The 23923-nt window shown below is 39.9% G+C and overlaps 1 protein-coding gene across 2 annotated transcripts in view; it reads right to left on the reverse strand.

The window, feature by feature from the left end:
- Positions 1 to 15249, reverse strand: part of Ca13 (carbonic anhydrase 13) — a 29866-nt gene extending 14617 nt beyond the window's left edge. Inside the window, exons 1-3 of one of the 2 annotated variants that reach the window (XM_036179994.1) lie at positions 15146 to 15249; positions 11398 to 11595; positions 5181 to 5299 (exon numbers count right to left, since the gene is read on the reverse strand). In XM_036179994.1, the coding sequence (XP_036035887.1) occupies positions 5181 to 5299; positions 11398 to 11595; positions 15146 to 15182 (354 nt within the window). In that variant the 5' untranslated portion in view covers positions 15183 to 15249. Of the gene's footprint in view, positions 1 to 5180; positions 5300 to 11397; positions 11596 to 14874; positions 15049 to 15145 lie in introns of those variants that run through there. The other variant, XM_036179995.1, reaches the window with a different exon arrangement.
- Between the last annotated feature and the right edge of the window lie 8674 nt (positions 15250 to 23923).

Below are 23923 nucleotides of genomic sequence, written 5' to 3' on the forward strand. Positions count from 1 at the left end.
TTCACTGAGGTGTCTGGCCTATACAGGTACAAGAAGTCAACCTCCTATAAAGTGGCTGCTGACAATTAACAAGGTTGCCCATGAAGCTGACCTGTCATATATTTATCATTGCAATCTCACATTTTTGTGGCTGGGAAATGCAAATTCTCCATATGATGGACTATTTTAGATCTAGTCATATTTTTAATATTAAATTATTTTTACTGTTAAATGATAGTCACCAGGCCTGTAATCCCAGCACTCAGGAGGCAGAGGCAGGTGGATCTCTGTGAGTTCGAGGCCAGCCTGGTCTACAGAGCTAGTCCAGGACAGGGTCCAAAGCTACAGAGAAACCCTGTCTAATGAAAAAAAAAAAAAAAGATAGTCACATATACATTTGTGGGTACCATATAGTGTTCTGATGCAGGGGTACAATATCCCCATGATCATATTGATCTGACTGACATAGGTAATTTACATTTACTACCTTATATAAATATATTCAGATCCTTTGCCAAGAGCAAGTTTTGATGGGGAAAAAGAGGCTTTGGGTCAAAGAATCAGAGGTGTTTGATCATGAAGAGAGGCAGCTAGTGCTAGGAGAAGGAGAGAGAGAATTTTGAGAACTTACGACTCTTGAAAAAGCCCTGCTTACTTTACAACTTAATTCTCATGCAAGTAGACATTCACAAAACCCAACAAAAACCTACATCTTACAGCACGTGAGTATCCTGCACACAGAGGAATATGAGAAACTGCAGCATAACCAAGAACCACTTCAGTTCTGCTTGAGAGAAGGACAGAGAAAAGCCAAAGGGCAATATGCCATGCCCAGATTTAGTTCCTATCATAAATGCTGAAGGCCAGGCCATGTTGTTCAGGCAAGGGCCTCATGATACCAGGGACCACCTCACACAAGAATCCTTAAGGATCTGCTTGGCAATCAGGCAAGGAGCACTCATTCAGCCTTCATGCTCACATCACCCTCTCAGCAAACTGTCACAGAGAGAATTTGGCATATTCAAACACATACTTTCATCCCCATCCTTCAAATTAACCTCCACATCTTATAGGCAACTATAATATAAAGAGTTTCTGATTAGATAAGAATTATCACACATACTCAGCTATAAAACTATAAAGTAGTGCAACAATCATGTGTAATCAAGGGAAACAAAAGGATAGGCAGATAGAAACATACAAAGGTGGATTCTGCACCACATTCCTAGTTGGTGTGAGGTAGTATAGGGGGGACGAACCCTGAAAACACAGGATGATGAAACTAGGTTCACACGGCTCAGGAGAGATAAAGAACGTTCCACTGTGGGGATGGGCTGATGAGGCTGCTAAAGTTGTTTGAAATGGCTCTGTGCCAATTACAACAACTCCTGAAATAGCTTGCTTAGTGAGAAATGGCATCAGAGGGTCAGGAACGAAACTAGTTAGAAAATGATTGTGTAAATACAAGGAAAGAAATCTTCTATGTAGACATCTTTCTGCTGGCTAAACAACAACTGTTTGAAATACGATGAGAAACCAGAGCAAGAAAACCTGTTTGTAAAAATGTCTTCTTCCCCATATAACCTTACCACACCTTCATGGAGGAACTGGTGTCACCTTTATATATTGGCTTTTTTTTTTTTTGCATTAAAGGTAAACAAATTAGCAACTTCATATTTCCTGACTAACAGGGACATCGATTAGAGATGAATGACAGGTAATTAACCCCCACAATAATCAGATTATGATTCTTCCCACAGGGTGTAGTAGCACACACCTTTAATTCCAGCATTTGAGCACCAGCAGAGGCAGATAGATTTCTGTTAGTCTGAGGTCACCCTAGTCTATACAGTTAGTCCCAGGTCAGACAGAGCTACTTTTGAGACTCTGTTTAAAAACAAAACAAAACAAAAAGATTCTTACTTATTGGTAAAATCATTTCTAAATATAGCATTGCTTAGCTTTAGTGCTTTTAGGTTGAATGTTTGTAAGATGCAAAATATGCTGCCAAGTACTATGAAAAAAATATACCATGAATGTGGAGATTTGATTTATGCTTCTTCTACATTAATGTGAGCTTTCATCTGTCCTGAGATCATCAGTCTATAAAGAGAAATGATTTATTCAGGTTCACAGTTTCAATGGTCTCAGTACACGCTCAGGTAGCCCCTGGCTTTTCAGTCTGTGGTAAAGTAGCATATCTCACCTGGAGTGCCAACAGAGTAAACCTGGTCACCTCATCTCCAGGAAGCCAAAAAAGTCAAGGGAAGGGGCAAAGTCCCACTATCCCCCTTAAAGGCACCCAAGGACTTCCTTGGAAGCCACTCCTTTCAAAGGTTCATCAACCTTCCAATAAGACTACCCTGGGGAGGAAACCTTTTGATAAGTGTGTTTGTGGAGGATAATTCAGTTCAAACATATAACAATGATAGATAGACCATAACCAAATATAGTTTCCAGCACAGACTATTAACCTATTCTTTATATATCCATGTGTATCAGTTACTTTTCTGCTACTGTGCCAATGCACCATGAGCAAGGCTACTTAGAGAACAAGAGCTTATTTGAGCCTAGGGCTTCAGATAGTTAGAGTCCATCATGATGGTGGGGAAGTGAGGCAAGCAGGCACCAGGCATGATGGCTGAATCAGCAAGCTGAGAGCTCACTTCTCGAACCGCAAGCATGAAGCAGAGTAAACACTGACTATGACAAGAGGCTTTGAAACATACTTCCTCAGAGACATATTTTCCCCAACAAGGTGACACACCTCTTAGACCTCTCCAAATGTCGTTACCAGTAGGGAACCAAGTGCTCAAATCCATGACCATTCCCATTCACACCACCACTGCATGTCTTGGCACAAAATTTTTCATGATGAGATTTCTTTAACCTCTCTATAACACCACAAATCATAGTTGAAACGTTACATTTTCATGTGTTGTAATTTAAAATATCTTTGTTTTCTTTTTTGTTTCAAATTCATAATAGGACATAACTTAATTATAGCAATGTTCTTAAAAAAGATGCTTAGAAAGGCTAATTAACACATCGGAGCCATCTCTAGAGCTGACTGAGCACAAAGCGATTTTTCTGAACTTTGGGCTAACTGTGGCCATCTCCCAGACACTAGCATTTCCAGCACTGATGTCCTCTTTAAAGTCCAGGCTTGTAGCGACAGCATGCTGAAGCTCAGCATCCTTGCTATAGGCAAGTCCCACTGGCATGGCCTTCCAAGTATATCATGGACCACTCCAGGGTCTTCACACGTCTGCTCAAATTATCACTGCACACCTCAACTCTTCCATAGTCTTCTGCTTTGTCTCCCTCCTCCTTCCTGAGCATGCTGACTTCATTCCTACCACACAGCACTTCCCTTTGCTATTGCCTTTCCCGGAAAGCACTGAGTCCAGATTTTTCTCATAGTGCTTTCTCCTTGTCCTTCTATCTCAACTTACATACCATCTTAAAGAAGTGTGTCCTAACCCCACAGCCACTCTTCAGATCATGTGCTACCATTGTTGCCAGAGAATCGACCACCTATGGCTTCACTCTTGCGCACTGAGGGCAGATCAAGTATTGCAACACAAAACACTGGCAAAATAGACATGATAGATGGCAGCCTCAAAGGCCAGGTACACATATAAACAAATAAGGAAACTGGGAAAGAAGTTCCATTTGTTGGATTTTTCCCAACAGAGTCATCCTAGGTGTCTAACCACATCCCAGAAACATGAAAAGCTGAAGGGAATCTGTACAACCTGGTAACTGCTCAGTCTCGTCTAGATAAATCACAGGTCACGCTCATTTCACTCAAACAGTCTTTGTTGAGTCACACAAGACCTGGCTTTCATCTCTCGGTAAAGTTCAATGTTACTTAATGGTATTTAAATGAGGTGTACCACACTCTGTATTTTAAGCAGAGGATTAGAATAGTGAGAGTATTCCTGATGAGTGTAGTTATAACAAAAAGGACTACCTTACCAGAGAAAAGGGAACAAGACAATGGATCATTAATTTTGTGCTTGAAAGGAATGGTATCAGCTCAGGACCCCCAGACCAAGTTCTCAGCACAAAGGAAATTTATTTACCCTAGAGGGACAGAGGGCAGGGAATAAGAGATAAAGACAGGAGATATAGGATGAGGGAGTAGGGGTTGGAGACAAGGGAGAGGGAGAATGGGTATTTGTCTCTGGATAGAGAGGAAACAGACATGGCTCATAAGAAAATGGCATTTATAATGGTAAAAGGGAAACGCTATGTTAGCATGAGGTGTTTAATTGTCATTGAGCATATTCATTAGGGGAGCAAAAGGGGGCTTTTGATTGCTGGACTGCAGTACTTTGGTAGTCAGCCTCAGGAGGAGGAAGTAGCCAAACAAGGAACTAGATCTTGGTGGCTAGCTTCAGGAATGTAATCTAATGGTTTTCAGCAAGACAAAGCAATCAGGGAGAAGAGCAAGAGCTGCCAGAGCCAAGTTTGCCATGCTAGAGCTGGCCAGTCCCTTCAGTGCTGTTTATCAATGTTCTGACTAGTGAGCAGAGGTTGCATTAGATTCCTGCAGATGCAATCTGAAGCTCATGTCCTTACAGTTTAGTCTTAAACATCATTGTTGTCATATATGGAATGTGGGCTTTATTTAGGTCTGATTATTTGTGTCCAGATCAAATATACACAGAGCTGACGTAATACAAATGTTTCTCTTCTGTCGGGCATTTCAGGAAATCCAACAGATGAAGTTTAATGTCACAAGACTTGGGTTTTAAATAAATGAATCATAATGATTCCTCGCTGGAAAAATAACTTAGTCTTTCCCAGTTAGTCTCTGATTTACACCCCCTCTTACCAATAAATACATTTCTAGTTATTTTTGGTGTTATTCTTGTTTGGTTTTGTTTTATCAGATAGAGTCTTGTCATATATCCTAGGCTGCTGGCTTGGAAGTCCTGATCCTTCTAGGTGTCTTGGCCTCCCTAGTGCTGGAATTACAGACATGTGATACCATGCTAAACTCAGTTTACTCATTTCCAAACACATAACCAACACTAAACTCTCAGAGTTGGTTCAAGGCAATGAAAGGCCACATTTGAAGCTCTCCCATTAGACAATGATGCTGTCTCAGACACTGAGGTGTCTAAGCAGCTGAAGTTGTATTGGGGCAATGGAAGGTTTCCCCTATGGAGTAGGCTGTTCAGGCAGCTTACCTCTGCAGCATATCTCACTCCATCTACCACATGCTCAGAGCCGTGGTCATCTGCTGACCCCCAGTGCAGGTGGAACTGCCGCAACCTGTAGCTTCCAGAGAGAGGACCTCCACGAAGAACTACACACCAACACATTTTAAATGGTTAGCAAGAAAAATCACAGTTACCCATCCCATCAAAACCCTAACTTCTCCCTGAATCACTAAACACATTCCTGTCCTTACAAATGCATTCAGTTTGCAGATATAGATACAATTTACAGATAGGAAGAGTGGAAACAAAAGACTGGAAACAGAGTCCACCATGTAGATTTTTACAGAATACTTGGCAAGTCACAACACACCCACGGGCAGCAAAGAGAAAAGATTTGAATTCTCAAAAGTGAAAATCCTCTCTGTTTAACTGAGAGCAAGCCAGATTCTCTGAATAAGAATATGAAATGCAAAAAACGTTCATTGTGAGCTTGGGAGAGCCAAACAGCTTGCATGATTAGATACAGGCTCTGCAGGAAGTCTAAATGGCCAGGGTCTGGACTTTCTACATCTGCATAGTCTTGGACAAAACCTACCTTCTTAGCTGCAGCTTACACATCTAACCACTGGAGAGAGTGACACAGTCTCCCTAAGACCATTGTGCAAATAGAAGAAACATGGTAAGCAAGACACCTTCTAATCCCTGGCACACAACAGCACTGCAGACGTGGTACCTACTGCTACCATGGTGTAGCTATTGCTATAACCATAAGGACTGGCACACCTTCTGTGCTTGGAGTCTGTATTTGTGAAGAAACATAAAATACAGGATGAAATTAAATTCCTTTTTAAAACTCCAAGATGTTTTTGTCACTTTGATAGAGTATATTTCAGTGTTTTCCTTCAGCAAATATTGTCTCTAAGATTATGATAATAAAATTATATCAGAAATATATAAAACACACTTTAAAACAAAGCAGTCCTAAACTAGGCATGGGGCATACACCTGTAATTCTGGTACCCTGGACTATCCAGTGAGCTTGAAGCTAGCCTGTTCAACAAACTAAAGAAAAAGAAAAGGGAAGAAGGACAGGAGAGAGGAAAGAAATGGAAGGGAAGGAAGGAGAACAGAAGACAATTCTAAACTATCTCTGCCTAATTCTGTTGTACGCTGCAGACATAGGAACAGAAAGGAAACTTTGTGTGCTGAATACAGCATACACATCACTAAACTCCACCAACATACAACAAAATTGTGTTAGACTGCAGAAACAAACACATAACAACAGATATTTAAATTACTCTTCAGAGAGTGTATGAGTGATGTGTGTGTGCGCACATCACACATCACTCATGCACATGCACACACACACACACACACACACACACACAAACACAGTCTTAAATTCCAAAACTTATCCACATTGTATAAAAAAGCATGTCGATGTAGATATCTTTGTAATACATAAGGGTGGGGGGGAAGGGATGATTCAGCGGTTAAGAGTGCTTGCTACTCTTCCAGAGGACCCAAGTTCAAGTCTCAGTCCCCATATCAGGTGATAGGTAGCTTCAGGGGATCTAATGTCCTTTTCTGGCCTCCACCAGCACCCACATGTATGTGGCACACACACACACACACACACACACACACACACACACACACACATAAAAATTGAAAATAATAATACCAAAAGATAGCTATTTCAAAGCACTCTGAACAACAGAAAAGAAGAGACCACCATTTCAATCAATCTGTGAGCTTGCTCTTGCTTTACTCTGTGAAATATAGTTACTTTTATTTCTTCTTCTTGTGCTGCACTGCACTCCTGAAAGCAGAGACAGGGATCCTGCTATCATCACCACCAAGCTTAGTGACTGTTAGAGGAGATGCACAAATATCTGATGAATAAATGGATAAGATATTTGATTTGTCATTGAATCGATTCACTGCGATTCCCCTGAGTGACGCCAGCCATATTTCATTACACAGCCTACACAGACTGGGGCTGGAATGACACCTGAAGGAGCCTAGTCAAGGGCTCTATTGTGCTTTTCATCCTGGCTGTTGCATAACAAAATCTGAGCTGGCCAAAGAGTCATTCCCTTGCAGATAGAAAGGAGATTAGAGAGCTTGAGTAATCAATGTGGAATTGACTTTGGGAGAAGACTCAGGCAAGCTGGCTCTGGAGAAAGAAAGTGATACAAACAACACACATTGTTAGGGAGACATCCAAGAATAATGGCTGTAGAGGTCACAGTTAAAGTCAGGTTAGCTGGCTTTGCAGGCTAAGCTGTGCGGATTGCTTTACTGGTTACATATTCAGACTGCACAGGTCAGTATTTCAATAAAATATCCAAGTGCGCTTATGATAGGCAAATGCCTAATTGTGGAGAAGACTATTCTTTTGAGTAGGACTCTTCCAAAAAATTAGGTCAGAAAAAGTGAATTTAAAATGTCTAGGTTTAGCCAGGTGGTGGTAGTGCACGTCTAATCCCAGCACTTGGGAAGCATGGCCATGTGGATCTCTGAATTCAAGGTCAACCTGGTCTATAGAGCGAGTTTCAGGACAGCCAGGGAACCCTGTCTGAAAAAACAAACAAACAAACAAAAAACCCCAAACAAAAATATTAGGTTTTGAGGGTCTGTAATGAAACAGCTAATGTGTGATACAAAATTCATAGTGACCATTTATTTTTATCTTTCTTTGTGTAGGGAGGAGGGTTCGAGACAGGGTTTCTCTGTATAGCCCTGGCTCTCCTGGAACTTGCTCTGTAGAAAGGTTGGACTTGAACTCACAGAGATCCACCTACCTCTGCCTCCTGAGTGCTGGGATTAAAGGCGTGCACCTCCACTGCTTCTTTTCAGCTTTTTAGACAGGCTGGCTCATGACCCTCCTACTTCAGCCTCACTGTCAGAACTCACGTGACTCCTCTTTCCTGCAGAGAATAAATGGTCTGCTGCTTTGAATAAAGTTGGCCCAGATGAGTAAATAATAACTATTGTCTCTACTTTATTCTTTAAAACAAGTAATAATTTCTTCAAAGTTGCACCTGCTATTATTTGCTTTCATTTAGAATTTCCAAAAAGAAAGTTCTTCCAAATAAAACACTAATGTAAGAGGTCAAGAGATGCCAACCCGTCAGTTATACCAGTGTAGGAAGCTCTGGATGGAGTCATCCCAGAACACCAGGGGAGCCAGAGTTAGGTGAGAGCCCAAGAAAAGTGAGTTCTGAGTCTAGAAAGACAAGTATCACAGGCAAGAGCAGCCTGGTCACCCCATCAGATTTCTTTCCTCATCAGCCTCCTCTACACCCAGTAGATACTCTTCCTACAGAATTTCATATCCATTTGTCCTCTTTTAAAGGACTATTAACATTCTGAAAGGTGTGTGTCTGCAGGATAGGCAATGTGCAGGTAGGTGTTGAACCACGTAAAACCCTCAAGGGCCATGAGGATAATTCTATGCCACTGCTATGTTCACTGATAACATTCAGAGTTAATTTTTGGTCAAGAACAGTTTTTTGGAGCCAGGCGGTGGTAGCACACGCCTGTAATCCCAGCACTCAGGAGGCAGAGGCAGGTGGATCTCTGTGAGTTCAAGGCCAGCCTGATCTCCAAAGTTCCAGGACAGGTCCAAATCTACATGCCTTGTCTTGAAAAACCAAAAATGTAAAATAAAAAAAAAAATTACAAAAGAAGAACAGCTTTTTGGAGCTGGAGACTGGTGGCTCAGTGGGTAAGAGCACTTGCTATACAAGCATGTGGGCCAGCATTTAAAAGCCAGGGCTAGGAATGGTGGTTCCCACCTTTAATCCCAGTACTCTAAAGGCAGAATTAGGCAGCTCTATTTGAATTCAAGGACAGCCTGATTTATATAGTAAGTTCCAGGTCAGCCCCGAATTCAGAGGGTTATTCTGACTCAGAAGAACAAACAAACAAAGCACACAAACAACAACAACAACAACGAAGATCTAGATATGGCCACAGGAAGATTTCTGGGAATTGCCGGCTACCATCCTTGCTCCAGATTCAGTGAGAGACCCTGTCTCTAAGGAGTTGAAGAGGAGAGGAGGGAGGGAGGGGAAAGGTGAGGAGATATGGGGGGGGGGGGGCGAGGGGAGGGGGGGAGGGGGGAGAGAGGGACATAGACTATTGCAGATGAATTGAATTGGGGATTCTTTGCCAATAAAAATACTAATATTCATAAAGAAAATCTCTTTGAAGTATGATCTCAACACTTTTTATTCTAATATTAGATGTAAGTAGCATTAGACTTTTTACGTCTGAAATATTATAAAAAAAATTATACTATTCCAAATATGGATGATAGCAACTTGCTATTTAGAAACTTTGAATGCTTTCCCAAACTTCTCAGTACACTATACACACCTATTCACATATTCATAAAACTTCAAACCTGGAGGAAATAAAGTTGAATACTTAAAATACGGCAGGTTTCCCCTTTCTGCTTCATATAAAAAGATACATCAAATTCATTTTTCTTTATGTATTTTATACAGGTCAACAGAAAGGGACCACTGTGATGATGTGACAGATGTGAAGACATTTGTATAACCTTACAATTCTTTACTAAACACAATGCTTTTACAAAAATAGGATATTACGATTTCAATTATAAGTTGATGAAGTAAGTGATGAAAATTTGTAAGTCCTTAATGAGGAGCTAATGACATGGCTCAGGGGATAAAAGTGTTTGCCAGGCAAGCCTAATGGCCTGAGTTCAATCCTTGGGACCAACATTAACTTCCGTAAGGGCATTGTACAGGTGCTGCAAGCCACAAGAAAATGTATGGAATTCAGCTACTATGACAAAAGCTATTACTTGGAAAAGTCAAGGACTTTTCTGAAGATCAAGCCATGGCTTAAGAAGTCTTGGTGATATTTTAGCATATATATGCCGGTTCCTGCAATGATTTTCTTGTATGCTTCCAATAACTCCTAACTGTATTTATCTGATATACTTCTCATGCATCCTAGGCCAAAATGGCAAAGAGACCAAATGCTGTGCCCTAATACAGGTGCACACAAACACAAGTGACAGGAGAGTTTTCATATATTTGCTCTGGGATATTTATTGTTAACACTGTATCATCCATACTTGGTAGCAGATAGCCTCAAAGAGTATTAAATATTCATTTTAAATAAACATCATTTATTCTCTCTTTAGGTAATAAACTGACAAGTGAATTAAATTTTTATTAAAATTATTATTAAAATTTTATTTTGTGTGTCCACAAATCACATTGTGAAAGAAATGACCCATGAACAAATTAAATACAATTTTTATTATAAGTTGAAAAGTATAAATAAGGATAGATGTGTTAAATATTCCTACTTTTAAGTTAAATATCTACTTTCCTTACTTCTGAAATGTCCATTGTTAGGCAATAATGTATAAATTATGATAAAAGAGTAGTTGATAGATCTCATCTACTAGTAAAGGTGTTAGATCTACACATTCTAATGGAAAATATCCATGAAATATTTTGAATAGGAAAAACTTTCAGAGTAATATAAAATCAGCCTAAATGTAATTTATAAAGTAGGTATAAATTAATATGACATGACTGTGTATACATGTGTGGCTACACATTTAAACATGAGTGCCACACTGCTTACATAATAATAAACTGTAGGGATAGGGATAGACTTAACTTTTATCCTACATTTCTGTGTGTTTACTACACATACATATTATGATTGCAAGCACATAAAAGAGATTTTAAAAGGAAATCTCTTACTCCTATAGGTTTACCATAATTAGCAAAATAATCATGACTAAACACTTTCCAGAAACAGACTAGACAAATGGCTCAGCAACTGAGATTAAGAGTATTTGTTTCTCTTGTACAGAGGACCTGGGCTGGAGTCCCAGCTCCCATACGGGGGCTCACAGCCATCATAACTTCCAGACATCCACATAGCAAACATTCATACATATAAAATAAATAAATCTAAAAAAATTGTAAGTTTCCAGAAAAAAGATTAAAATAATGTATGAAATACTATTAAATTTCAATATTTTCACAGTTAAGTAATGATAACCTAAAGCCAATTATTAAATATCATCTGGAACACTTTTTTCTACACATTTTCTCTACTACTTAATGGTAACATTATCTTATGGGCCAAATAGATAACATTTGAATTCCAGAATCAAAGATAGGAGAATAAATCTAACTATCCAAAGTCTTAGCCCAACAAATAAAGAAACAGAGCCAACCTGATTTGTCCTCTGTGTCGTCAAAGTCAACGTTGAAGGAATGGCCACTGTTGCTGATGATTTTAGCTGAGGTAGGATCATACTTGATACTGAGAGGTCGGAGTGAGGAGTCATATTTCACTTCTTTGGTTTTAATCTCAATCGGAGACTGCTGATCACCATCAGCAATGGGGAAAAATTCATTCCAGTGAATAGGGCCTGATATGCCAAAAGAAAAGGTCTAAGTAAGTTCTTCATTTGGCAAATTAAAGTTGATAACAGGCCACTAGGGTGATGGCTCCATGGAAGAAGTGCTTGCACAAATGTGAGGATGAGAGTTTGGGGCCTCATCATCCACATTAATGCCATGTGAGTGTGTCAGCTCACTTGTAATCTAGCACGTAGGAGGCAGAGACAGGATGTCCAGAGAAGGCAGGCTGGTCTAGGCTGAGTAAATCACTGACCTCTATGCTCAGCGAGAGACCCTGCCTTGATGCAAAAGGTGGTAGACAGCAAATGAGAACAACAACCAGGGTCAGTCTCTGGTCTCCACATACACATGCATATACACCTCACACAAGAAAACACTCATATACACATGCACATGCACCCACACACACACACAAAAAAATACTCATATACACAAGCACATGCACATACACCCACACAAGAAAACACTCATATACACATACACATGCACCCACACACAAAAAAACACTCATATACACAAGCACATACACATGCACCCACACACAAAAAAACACTCATATACACAAGCACATCACCCACAACCCCACCCTGAAAAAAAAGATTAGGAAAAGTAATATTCTCATTCTCAAGACCCCTATACCTATATTTTAACCAAGACTAGTGTTTTGTGGGTATGGAAAGCATTTTATCTGCTTTAAGTCGTATTCGAAATTAAAATGTGCTTATAGGTAAAAGAATATTTATATTTAATAAAGTACTTCCCAAAGTATCCATCTACTAACTAAAACAGAAGTACAAGTCATTTTTGCAAACAAAGAAATTCCATCTCAAAATCAAGAATGCGATCTGGCTGCTCCATAGGCCAGGAAGTCTGTGGAGAAGAGATAAAAAGGCGATGTTAAGTGTCAAAGAAAGTAGTCATTCTAAAGATACTGCCTGTTACTTTTGCTTGTTACACCGCTAACAGATATCCTTGGGTGTCACTCAGCTCAGCTCAGTTACCTGTGATGTGCAACTGGTCTACCCAAGACACACACAAATCTGCCACACAGAATAATCCAAATAAAATGGCTACGCCATGTCAGTAAATATAACATTATTGCTCATAAGGGTTCCTGGAGAAAAAAAAAAAAGCTGCAACATGAACGCATGACAATACTCTGCTCAGTAGGTGTCCTGGGAATCAGATACTTTGAGTCATAGCAATTTTGCATAAAAAAAAATCCTCAGAAGACACTATAGAAAGTGAATTACATTTTATTAGGTCATTTCCCTTATCTTTCTGTGTGACTACCCTTTCTGTTCACAATATTGTCTTCTTATTTAATATAGAAAACCTTTCTATTTCATGGATACCACATATAAGTTAATCTAATGGGCACCAGATTTCAGTATCAAATTTCAAATACGCAATGCATGCATCACAGTGTGCAAACATTTTTACAACAGGCAAAGGACTGTTTTTATTTCCTAATCACTTTCTTCATCAATTCCTAGCCATTCATAACCAGAGCTGTTTATAGAGAAGTCAAACCTATCCAAGATTAAAAAAAAAAAAAAAAAAAAAAAAACTTGGATCAAATAGCCAATTTTATCTATTCATCTTGCATTATTGTGCCTCTCAAAAGAGACCTGCCTTTGTACATTTTCTAGCACATTCAACTTTACATCCACTTAAACACGGTTCTTAAGTGAAAGGGTACGTGGTTCCTTAGTAGTTTGGGGAATTTTTGAATATCCATAGTGATATATAATGCCTGGTGATGTCACATGGCCTAAACCAATAAAAATGGCCAGAGGGTAGTGGAAGAAGTGACAAGCTGCTTGAGAACAGGCACTTTGTCCAGAGTTTCCCTTCCGATCCATTCATCACTGCTGCTCTCAAGATCCCCTTCATCTGCCCAGTCGCTGGGTTTGCCAAACAACGAAAAACAACAAGGCTTGCTTAGGTAGGAAGCGGCACATCCCACCAGAATTTTCCCAACAAAAGCTCCCTTCAAGGTGCGGTCCTCTTAAAACCCCTGTATGTGAAAGAGAAGAATCGTTCTACAACTCCTAACTAGAATGTAGAATGGAGGGTACGGAGAACAGGTTCAGCAGTAAAAGGCACATACTCCTCTTGCCAAGCACCTGGGTTTGACTTCCAGACCTACAGAGTGGCTCACAACCATTTATAACTCCAGTCGCAGGTGATCCGATACCCTCTTCTAACTTCCCCAGGTACTAGGCATGCATGTGGTGTACTAACATACATGCAAGCCAAACACTCTTAACATTGTTTAATGAGAAAATGAATACATCTTTTTCAAAATTAAAAATTGGCCTGGCGGTGGTGGCACACGCCTTTAATCGCAGAGCCAGGCGGATCTCTGTGAGTTCGAGGCCAGCCTGAGCTACAAAGCGAGTTCCAGGAAAGGCGTAAAGCTACACAGAAACCCTGTCTCAAAAAAAAGAAAGAAAGAAAGAAAGAAAGAAAGAAAGAACACAATACTTTCTACCTTTTAGGGTGCAGTCTGTACCTATTGGCTAACACAACCTTTTATCTGCTAAATAACAACAATAAAAATGATTCCATCACGGACAAAAATGAAATGTGTGAAGATTGTCTTTCCAAAACACAAATTAGAAGATAGTGAAATATAAGATTGTTATTGTGACTTCAGTCAAAAGAACCTCACCTAAATTATAAATTTCATTCTTAAACTTCTAAAGTTCCTCTCGTGCCATTTTAAAAGTAACGTTAGTCATCACAACCTCAAGCAAGCTGCAATTAGAAATGAAAATTTTTCCATTCAAGGCGGGAGGATGACCTCCAGTTCTGCTCAGTCTAAGCTACAGAGTGAAACCTCATCTCATAACACAAACAGGAAAATATAAAATAAAAGAAAGGAACAATTTCAGGAAACTGCATAAAATGTACTGTAGAATACCGTTCAATAATGTACATGATAATTGAAGTTTTTAATGTTATTCACAAACTCCATTTTGACAGGTTTCTATCAACACTTTCCTGGTATTTCTTTGCAATTCTTTTGAATAATTACTTTAAGCCATCAGTTCAGTTCAATAGACCAACAAGAAACATGGTTTATCTCCAACACATTTACGATATGAAGGAAAGTACATATCTCATTGCCACGGTTATCAATAAGTACACTTGGCGCCAAGTTGTAATTTCTATAATCATTTGCTAAGCCTTGATCTCTGAAATGATAGGTATGGTAGGAAAGGAAAAGTGAAGAACAAGTTCTAAGTAAGCCTCATATCAGTACGCAAATTACAAGTTACCAAGATTTCTCCAACAGCCTCTGGAAGGCATCCCGTGACTTGGAGATCAGTGCTCAGGCCGCCCTGAAGTTGTCCTTTTTTCTCACAAGTGTGTCATCTGACTTCTGACCTCTCACTTTCCCCGACAGTGGTGGGCTTTTTGAGTGAAGGTGACTGAACACTCCTGTCCGCCCCGAGAGAGAACGCGGGACCCCGGCCCCGACCCCCATCCACCCGCTGGGCTCAGATCTCCCGCTGGTCGGTGCCTGCCCCCGCTGGAGCCCGCGCTCACCATTGTGCTCGCCGTATCCCCAGCTCAGCCTCGCCATGGTCCTCGATGGAGAGCCGCGGACCCTGTGGCCCGGTGCCCGCGCGGGACAGCTGGGCGGGCCCAGCGGGCGGAGGGCGGGGCGCCAGGGCCCGGGAACCCGAAAGCGGAGGGCACGGTCGTCACCCGCAGGGGGCGCCCGCCTTGGGGCGGGGGAAGGCCTGTGCCCAGCAGCCAGAAGCGTTTCCAAAGGGGTTTTCCTGCCTTCTGGGAAGTGGACACCCCGGAGAGGCCCTTCTAGAGAGGACTCACCCAGGCAGGAGCTGCTGGCTGGAGGTGGAGATCTTGACTGGGAAATGCAAGGGACCTTGATGGAGGTGGCAGTGGTGATTACACACGCACACACATCAATGCAGATAGTGGTAATAACTACCACTTAAAATAACAACTACTAGTTATGAAGTGCTAACCTCTGGGCCGGCCCTCCCTGCCCCCACAGCTCCATCCTTTGCAGTCTGCATTACTCATTTCTCTGGTTCCTTTTTGCTTACTCCAGCATCTTGCAGGCTTGGCCCTGCCTAGAAGAAACCAAACCTACTGGATTCTTGGTGCTTAAATTCCACTTCCCTTCCAACTGTTGAAGAAGGAAGGTGTTCAGAAGAGATGCATGTTCTTGGCTTCTACTGAAATGTAAAAACTGTGAGACCTTCGAAATTATTAGTGTTCTAGTGGTCTGAGGATTTGAGTTGTGGTCAGTTTCTGATGCTGCTTATGGACCAGCTAGTGTGAAAACCTTCTTGATGGGCAGGAGCCTGACATTCAAACAAGATGAGTGGTTGTTTAAATATCATCTCTTTATTTCCCTACTATCCACAAAACTGCTGCATGAAATAGGAATCCAAGTCACTTGAGAGCTGTGTGGTAATCACTGCAAAACACATACCACTAAATAATAATCCATTAACTATTTCGTATTGCTACCCTTGTTAAATACCAAATACTGCAGTCTGTCCCTCAGTGTAAAAAGCAGCAGAACAAGTTTTCAATATAGCATTAAGTGTAGTAAGTTTAACATGCTCCCTCTATGTCAGCAGAGTTCTAACTTCCCTTTTTTCTCCATTTTCTGGAAGAATTCAGTTCAGTTATGGTGTGCAATTTTTAAGAATAAAAGTTAACTCTTATTTAAAGATAGATAAATAAAATATAAAAATATATAACATATACTCACTTTTATCAGAGAGGAATACATAGAGTTTGTGCGGGCCTGTGAGACGGCTCAGCACTTACCCTTCAAGCCTGATCACATGAGTTCAATTCCTGAATCTATTCAAATGTGGATCAATTCCACAAAGTTGTTCTCTGATATCAACATGCATGCCCTGCCATGAAAGTACTCTCTCTCTCTCTCTCTCTCTCTCTCTCTCTCTCTCTATCACACACACACACACACACACACACACACACACACACACTAATAATAATAATGATGATAATAATAATAATAAATACTTTAAAAAATATATTAGGGCTGGAGAGATGGCTCAGTAGTTAAGGGCACCTTTTTCTCATGTAGAAGACCTAGGCTTATCTGTCAGCATCCACACAGTGGCTTATAAACATCCATAACTCTAGTACCAGGGAACCCTCTCCTTACCTCTCTGGACACCAGGCATGCACATAAACATACGCAAAACATTCATGCACATAAAATAAATGAATCTAAAAAAATTTAGAAGAACATACATACATTTTCTCAGTATGTATAGGAGCTTTAGCAGACACATTTTCATATTTTCAGGTAGACTACACACAACCTCCCATATACTTTAAGATCATTTCTAGATTCCTTTTAATGCCTAATACTTTGTAAATGATGGTTAGGGTATTTTTAAGGGATTAATAACAAAGGAAAAAGGTCTTTACATGTTCTATACAGATATGATTAATTTTTTCTGTTTTTATATGAAATTGTTTAAATTCACACATCTCACTGATAAAGAGAACAGACTATGTGTTATATGTGCACAAATATACATTATGAATGTGAATGTATTATGTGCCCTATTTGTATTTAAGATTATCAACATAAAAAAGTAAAAAGGTGTGTGGTGGCTAACCTTGGTTGTCAACTTGATACATCTGGGAAGATGGAACCTCAAACAAAGAATTGTCCCCATCAGATTGGTGATCTGATCATGTCTGTGGGGGTATTTTCTTGATTGCTAATTGATCTAGATGAGTACAGTTCACTGAGGGCAGTACCAACCCTAAGCAGGTGGAATTGGGCTATATAAGAAAGGCAGCCTGGGAGCAAGCCAGGAATCACATTTCTCCAGCGTCTCTGCTTCAAGCTTCCGCCTTGAGTTCCTACTTTGTCTCTGTTCAGTGATGAGCTGCAAACTGCAAGCTGTAGTCTCCTTCTTGAGTTGCTTTTGGTCGTGGTGTTTATCACAGCAACAAAAGAAGAAGTGGGGCACTAGGTTACTCGGCTAATTAAGTCTTCCAGTTCTGCCTCAGACCTGTAGGCACAGACTTTAATTATTGGTGACATAACTGTTCATCATGTATGTCCTAGTTTGCTTTCTCTTGCTGTAGTAAACACAACTAAAGACAACTTGGAGAGGAAAGATTTATTTTTAACTTACACATCCAGACACAGCCTACCATTGAGGGAAACTAAGGCAGGATCTCATGTCCAGAACCTGGATTCATGAACTGAAGCAGAGACAACAGGGGAATGCTGTTTACTGGTTTGTTCTGCATGGCTTGTTCAGCTTGCTGTCTTATACATCCCGGGACCACCTGCCGAAGGAAGGGTAGCACTGTCCAGGATAGGCTGGGCCCTCCTACATCAATCACTAATCAAGAAATTGCCACCACAGAGTTTGCATACACAACAATCTGGTGGAGGCATTTTCTTGTAGAGGTTCTTTCTTCCTGTGTGATCCAAGCTTGTGTCAAGTTGTCAGAAACTAATGAGCACAGTGTCTGTGCAGTCAGAGGTGATAAAAACTCAGTTTCCTGGAATACTCTCCCCAGTATCCTTACTTCACGTCAACTGCCCATGCCTCATGAACCCAGACAGCTTCTCTCTGAGGGACCCCATATTCATTAACACAAGTGATTTAACACACCACAGTGACTAGTGTTCTAGTATTAGCTTCCAATACCCAATAATTGTTGTCTAATAAATGGATCAATAAATAAACAACAAAAAAAAAAAGAAATTTGAATTTGAACTTTTGTGCTTTGAATTCTTCGGGCAGTCTGTTCACTTTTCCAAAACTGCAGTATGTATAATGGGGAAAAATCCAAAGTACTTCTCACAGGAGACTGGTTACATATCCTAAAGAGCATCCATGCAGTGGTCAGCCATCTGTGAAAGGAACAAACAACACTATGAACAATATGGAATAATTCCTGAGACATTCTAGCTGGGAGAAAGAAGAGAAAATACACAGAAGACACAGGAGTGTAAACAACATTTGTTTAATGGAAAAAGAGAAATAAAAAGGTACATACATTAGCAACTTTTTGACAAAAGCTTCTTATAAGATTTATTTAGTTTTATTATGTGTATGACTGTCTGCCTGCCTGTGTGTGGGGCAGGGGGTGCGGGGGGGGGGGGGGCACATGCATGCCTGGTGCCTGGGAAGGCTGGAAGGGGATGTTGGCTCTCCTGAAACTTTAGTTAAAGGCAGGTTTGAGCTGCCATGTGAGTGCTGAAAACAGAACTCAGGTCCTCTGCAAGAGCAGCAAGTGCTCTTAAACTCGGAGCCATATCTCCAGCCCTGACCAAAATCCTTTGGAAAGATAAAGCGTCAAGCTAGAAACACTGGTTTCTCATAGGAGGCAGGTGTGAATGTAATGGATGATAGATTAGGAAAGAGTGAAATTGTCCAATATATCTTCTTGATGTTTTATTATGTTTTGCATTTTTCAAATAAAATAAAATCAGTGAGGAATTATAGCTCATGTGTGTAATTCCAGCATATGGAAGGCTGAGCAAGAGGGTTCGAAATTTAAGGGCATCTGGGTAAGTCAGTGAGTTTGAGGCCACTGATAATATCACAACATTTTGCTTCAATAAACTAAAAATATAAAAATGAAATGAAGGCAGGTAAGGTGTTTCAGAGGGTGAAGGACCTTGCTGCCAAGCCTGATGATCTAAGTTGAATCTCTGGAACTCACATGGTTAGACTCCCTCAAGTTGACTTCACAAGTGTGTTTCACAAGACACACACACACACACACACACACACACACACACACATGAAAATATGTAAGTGTAAAAAATAGATAAAATGAAAGAGATTTTAAAACTCTAAAATTGTTTTAAAAGAGAAATAAAATCATTTATATTGAAGTGATTATAATAATACAGAAAAAAATTTTAATGTATAGCTCTATGTGTCCAAATCATCAGTAGAAAATACACTAAGAACAACTGGAACATTACTAACATTACTATTAGGGTATTTTTGGTAGAAATATTGGTTGTGTGATCCAGAAAATATTACTTCTCTATTATAAGACAGAAAAATTGAACAAGAATATTGATGCAGAACTGTGATGGTCACTGTGGCTCCTAAAAACACGAAGTTGTAGAAGCTAAGAAAGGCTCGTAGATGTGGAAAATTCTGTTCACTGGAAGATATCAAAGTGAAGCAGGACAGAGAGATGCAGAAAATTAAAGGGACATAGGCAGGAACAGGAGCCGCTCACTCAGGTCTAATTGCAATCTCTGGCTGGGAGGGAAGCAGCAAGCCTAGCATGGCTAACAGTCTCCGCCATGTAGGGTGCCTACATAAAGCATTCCTTTTATGTAGAGATCGCAAAGAAGTCCGCTATAATAACAGTGAACCATGCTCAAGGCCTAAGTGTCTATGGCCACACACTGCTGTTTTTGCTTCCCCACTGTAAGCCTACAATTTTCTAGGAAGCTCACAAGCAAAACAAGGAACTCTATTTACATAAAAGCTATGAGCTAATTCCCTGGAACTTTTTGTAAGCAACTAGACAAGTGATATAAAATAAAAGGCCCTGGTTTGTAGAAATTTAAGCTTTTATATCATTCTCCAGCTGTAGTAATTTTATAAAACCAAAATTGATTAGATATACTCTGTGTATACACTTGTATAGTTTTAAAAAACAAGGCTCAACTTACATCAAGAGTTTTGTAAAAGAAAATGAAACATAAAGCCAACAAACATGAGAAGGAGATGTAGTGTGTGTATATAGATATGATAAGAAGAAAATCCTTTTGGACTAGAAAGTATTTCATATGATAAAATAGAATTTTGCTCTACAAATAAAAAAATTGTCCCAAACCAGAAATAGAGGCAAAGACAAAACCAGATGCTTAAAGTCTGTTAGTTTATAAAAAGGAATAAAAGTTTGTGGAAAATAAAGCCTAAAAATTGCATAGATATGACTAATTAACTATTAAAAATTCTTAAGGTCAAAATTTAATACAACAATGCAAAATTAAAGCCTAATTCTCTATATACAGCAATAAGATTGTCTTAAAATGCTGATTTGTTCCTAATGACATTTACCAAAAGCAGACAGACTGTTAACTACTCAGGAAACAGATGCTTATCAAAGTCATGATGTATTTTAAAGTCTTTGCTTTTTATTTTCTAAGCTTTAAGTCTATACTATCAACAATTAAAATTAAAATATTCTTCATCTTCACATCTGATAACTGACCTTATGTGCATTCAACACTCATTCTGAAGTTAATGGGAATAAAGCGACTAAGAAGATAGCTAGCCAATATTATGGCCTTTGACTCAAGTCATTCAGGTACCAGGGCCTACAGCTCAGGCAATTCACTCCTCAGAGAGGTCATGGAGACCAAGTTGGACTCTGGTCACTGCTTACATGGAAGTCACATGGTTAGTAAGACCCTGACCTATCCCAGTAGATTACAGAACTGGTTGTGAAAAACTAAAGGACCCCAGAGGCTCCTCACAGGTCCTTCAAACTAACCTTGAAGGAGGTGCAGCTGGACTTAACGGTAAAAAGAAGAAAGGTGACTTTTGGCTATCTACTTGGTTTAAACACACAACAGGGAAGCAAGATTCAAAGACTGGAGTAATTAGAAGTGACACAAAACAAACTGAGCTAGAATTTTTAAAGGACTCTGAATACTGTTCTAGCTGTTATGGCATCTCTTCATGATGTGATCATGTAGCTTCCATTTTTATGTTATCTGTAGAGCTATTTTAGGGCTTCAGTTGTCATGTTAAAATTCTTACTAAATATTCTAAAAATGCTTAATTTAAATGGCACAGCCCAGGGAATTTCACATAAGTGTGAAAGAAAAGCAAAATGTTACAATTATACAGAATCGTATGGCTTTGAATACCCCTGCTTTGGAGAACACTTTTACTATTGCTAAGGTGGAATGCTACATGAATATTCCAGATAAACTCACTAATTCCTCATCTGCTTTACACAGTCTACAAAACCAGACTCAAACCCGTTAGTTTTGGATGGAATGGGTGACTCGAAAGGACACTGAGACAGATTACCACAGCCTACATAGTTCACTAGAAAAGTTGTTAGTATCATAGACAGACAGAAGAGGAGCATAAGCCTACAAGGGCCCCAAGGAGAATTCAGGCCCCTGTACCAGACAGTATGACAGTACACGTGACAAGGGAGGTATTGTCCTCTAATACCTTTTGAAGATGAGGAGCAGGGTTCACAGCCAGAGCCTGCAGCCAGGCGCTCTCATTTCCAGGCAAGATGCAGCACATCTTTGATGTAATCCCACTCTTCAGGTGAGATGTCAAGGCAGTGACAAGCCAGCTGAGTCAGGACTCAGACAATGCTCCAGTGCCTGTCAGCATCTCCGAGAGTAGTCTGAGGAGGGTTTGGATGCTAACAGTTTATTCTTACAAATCCCATCAGGCACCACTATCTTGTTAATGTTAGAATTAGATCTCCATATCTTCATGAGCAAATGTCTTACCCCTTTTATAATCTTAGTAGTAATTCTATTAGTCTTGGAACTTTCTGTGCTCAACTGCTGTCCTAATTATCTCCTCATTTATAGCCCATCCCCTCTCAGATCAGTCATTTCATATACCTGGGTCCATTCACTTATTTTCTGAATTCTAAAAGTGAAACTCTATGTCCCATTTGACCCATAAATACTCAGACCAACCCAATGCCCATCTCAGAGATTATTTTAGGGTTTCATCTCTTGAGAAAGGACTGTTTGGTAACAAATTCAATTAGCAGGCTAGGAGCTTAACTGAGACTGGGAACCTGTTTCATAATCAAAAGCATGTAAAACTGAGAACAGGAACTTCAGGATAATGATTGCTAATCAGAAAAAGTGGATCCTGAGTCCTATCTCTGGCCCTGGGCAGGGGTGAGGCAGGGGATCCTCATATCTTTGAAGTTCATTATTAGATAACAACTATATAAACAACTATCTAAATTAGTGACTTTATCTGGAACTTCCTTTGTATTATTTCCGTGCACCAGGACATATTTCAGTCAAGAACAAAGATCTAGCACGGCCCCTTACTAGCAGACCAAGCAGGCTTGCCTGGACAGAGCAAGTCCCTCAGGAAAACATGCTTGTTCTAAAGACTGGACATAGGAAAAGGCTTGGCTAAAATGAAGATTGGTGGAATGGTCCCTTTGGCAACTGTCCACTTGTTCTAGCTTGTTTTCTATTGCTCTGATAGGACACCATAATCAAAATCAACTTAGGGAGGAAAAGGATTTATTTAATCTTATAACTTTATATGGTCCTTCATGAAGATATGCCAGGGAAGGAATTCAAGGAAAAAACTAGAGCAGAGACAGTGGAAGAATACTGCTTACTGGTTTGTTCTCCATGGCTTGCTCAGCTTACTTCTTAGTAGAACCAAAAACTACTTTTCTAGGTGTAGAACCACCCACAGTCATTAGTCAAGACAATTCTTCCAGACTTGCCTATAGACCAATCTAATGAGTCCTTTTCTCAACTGAAGGTCCTTTTTTCCAGAATATAGCTTATGTCAAGCTGACCAAAATACTAATACACAACTCTGACCTTTTTACAAACAATATTTTCAAATAAGGGATGAATATTTATGGATGGCTCCAACAGAAGGGTCCCTTTGGCCATTGGTGTTCTTGTCTCTTGAAAATGCTTTACATAATGTGCTGGAGAGATGGCTCAGCAGTTAAGGGCACTTGCCTGTCTTGCAGAAGATTGGATTCAGTTCCAAGAATCCACATGGCTGTTAATAATCATCTGTGACTCCAGTCCCATCACCATCTTCTGGCCTCTATGGGCACTACATGAATATAGAGCATATGCATACATTCAGGAAAAAAAACATACATGTGAAATAAAAATAAATCTTTAAAAATAAAAAGGAGCCTTGTACTTAAATCCATGATAAATTATGCCTCTCCTCTACAGTATATATTTGTATGTCTCATCTGAATCCTCTTGAAGCAGATCATAAGAAATAAGGAGCAGAGAGTAGTCTAGACCAAGATCCTAGTGACACAAGGTGCCCTTCAATTTATGCCTTGTTTCCTTCACTCATTAAGTTCCATGGTTTGTGCAGTTGGGACTTATTGTTCATATTATGGCATCAATATTGTATAGAATCTCAATTTCTTTAATTTTTACATTTCTAAAATTATCCTAAGATTAGGATTACAAAATGCAATCTCTCAAGGGAAAATTTAAGTCTCCCAAAGTTTAAAGGCTTGCTCAACTGACCTAGATGCCATGCCAAGATGAGGATTCTCAAGCCAGAATTGAAAGGTTAGCTTCGATGA

Source organism: Onychomys torridus, chromosome 2 (genome assembly GCF_903995425.1).
Source record: "Onychomys torridus chromosome 2, mOncTor1.1, whole genome shotgun sequence".
NCBI classification, from domain to species: Eukaryota; Metazoa; Chordata; class Mammalia; order Rodentia; family Cricetidae; genus Onychomys; species Onychomys torridus.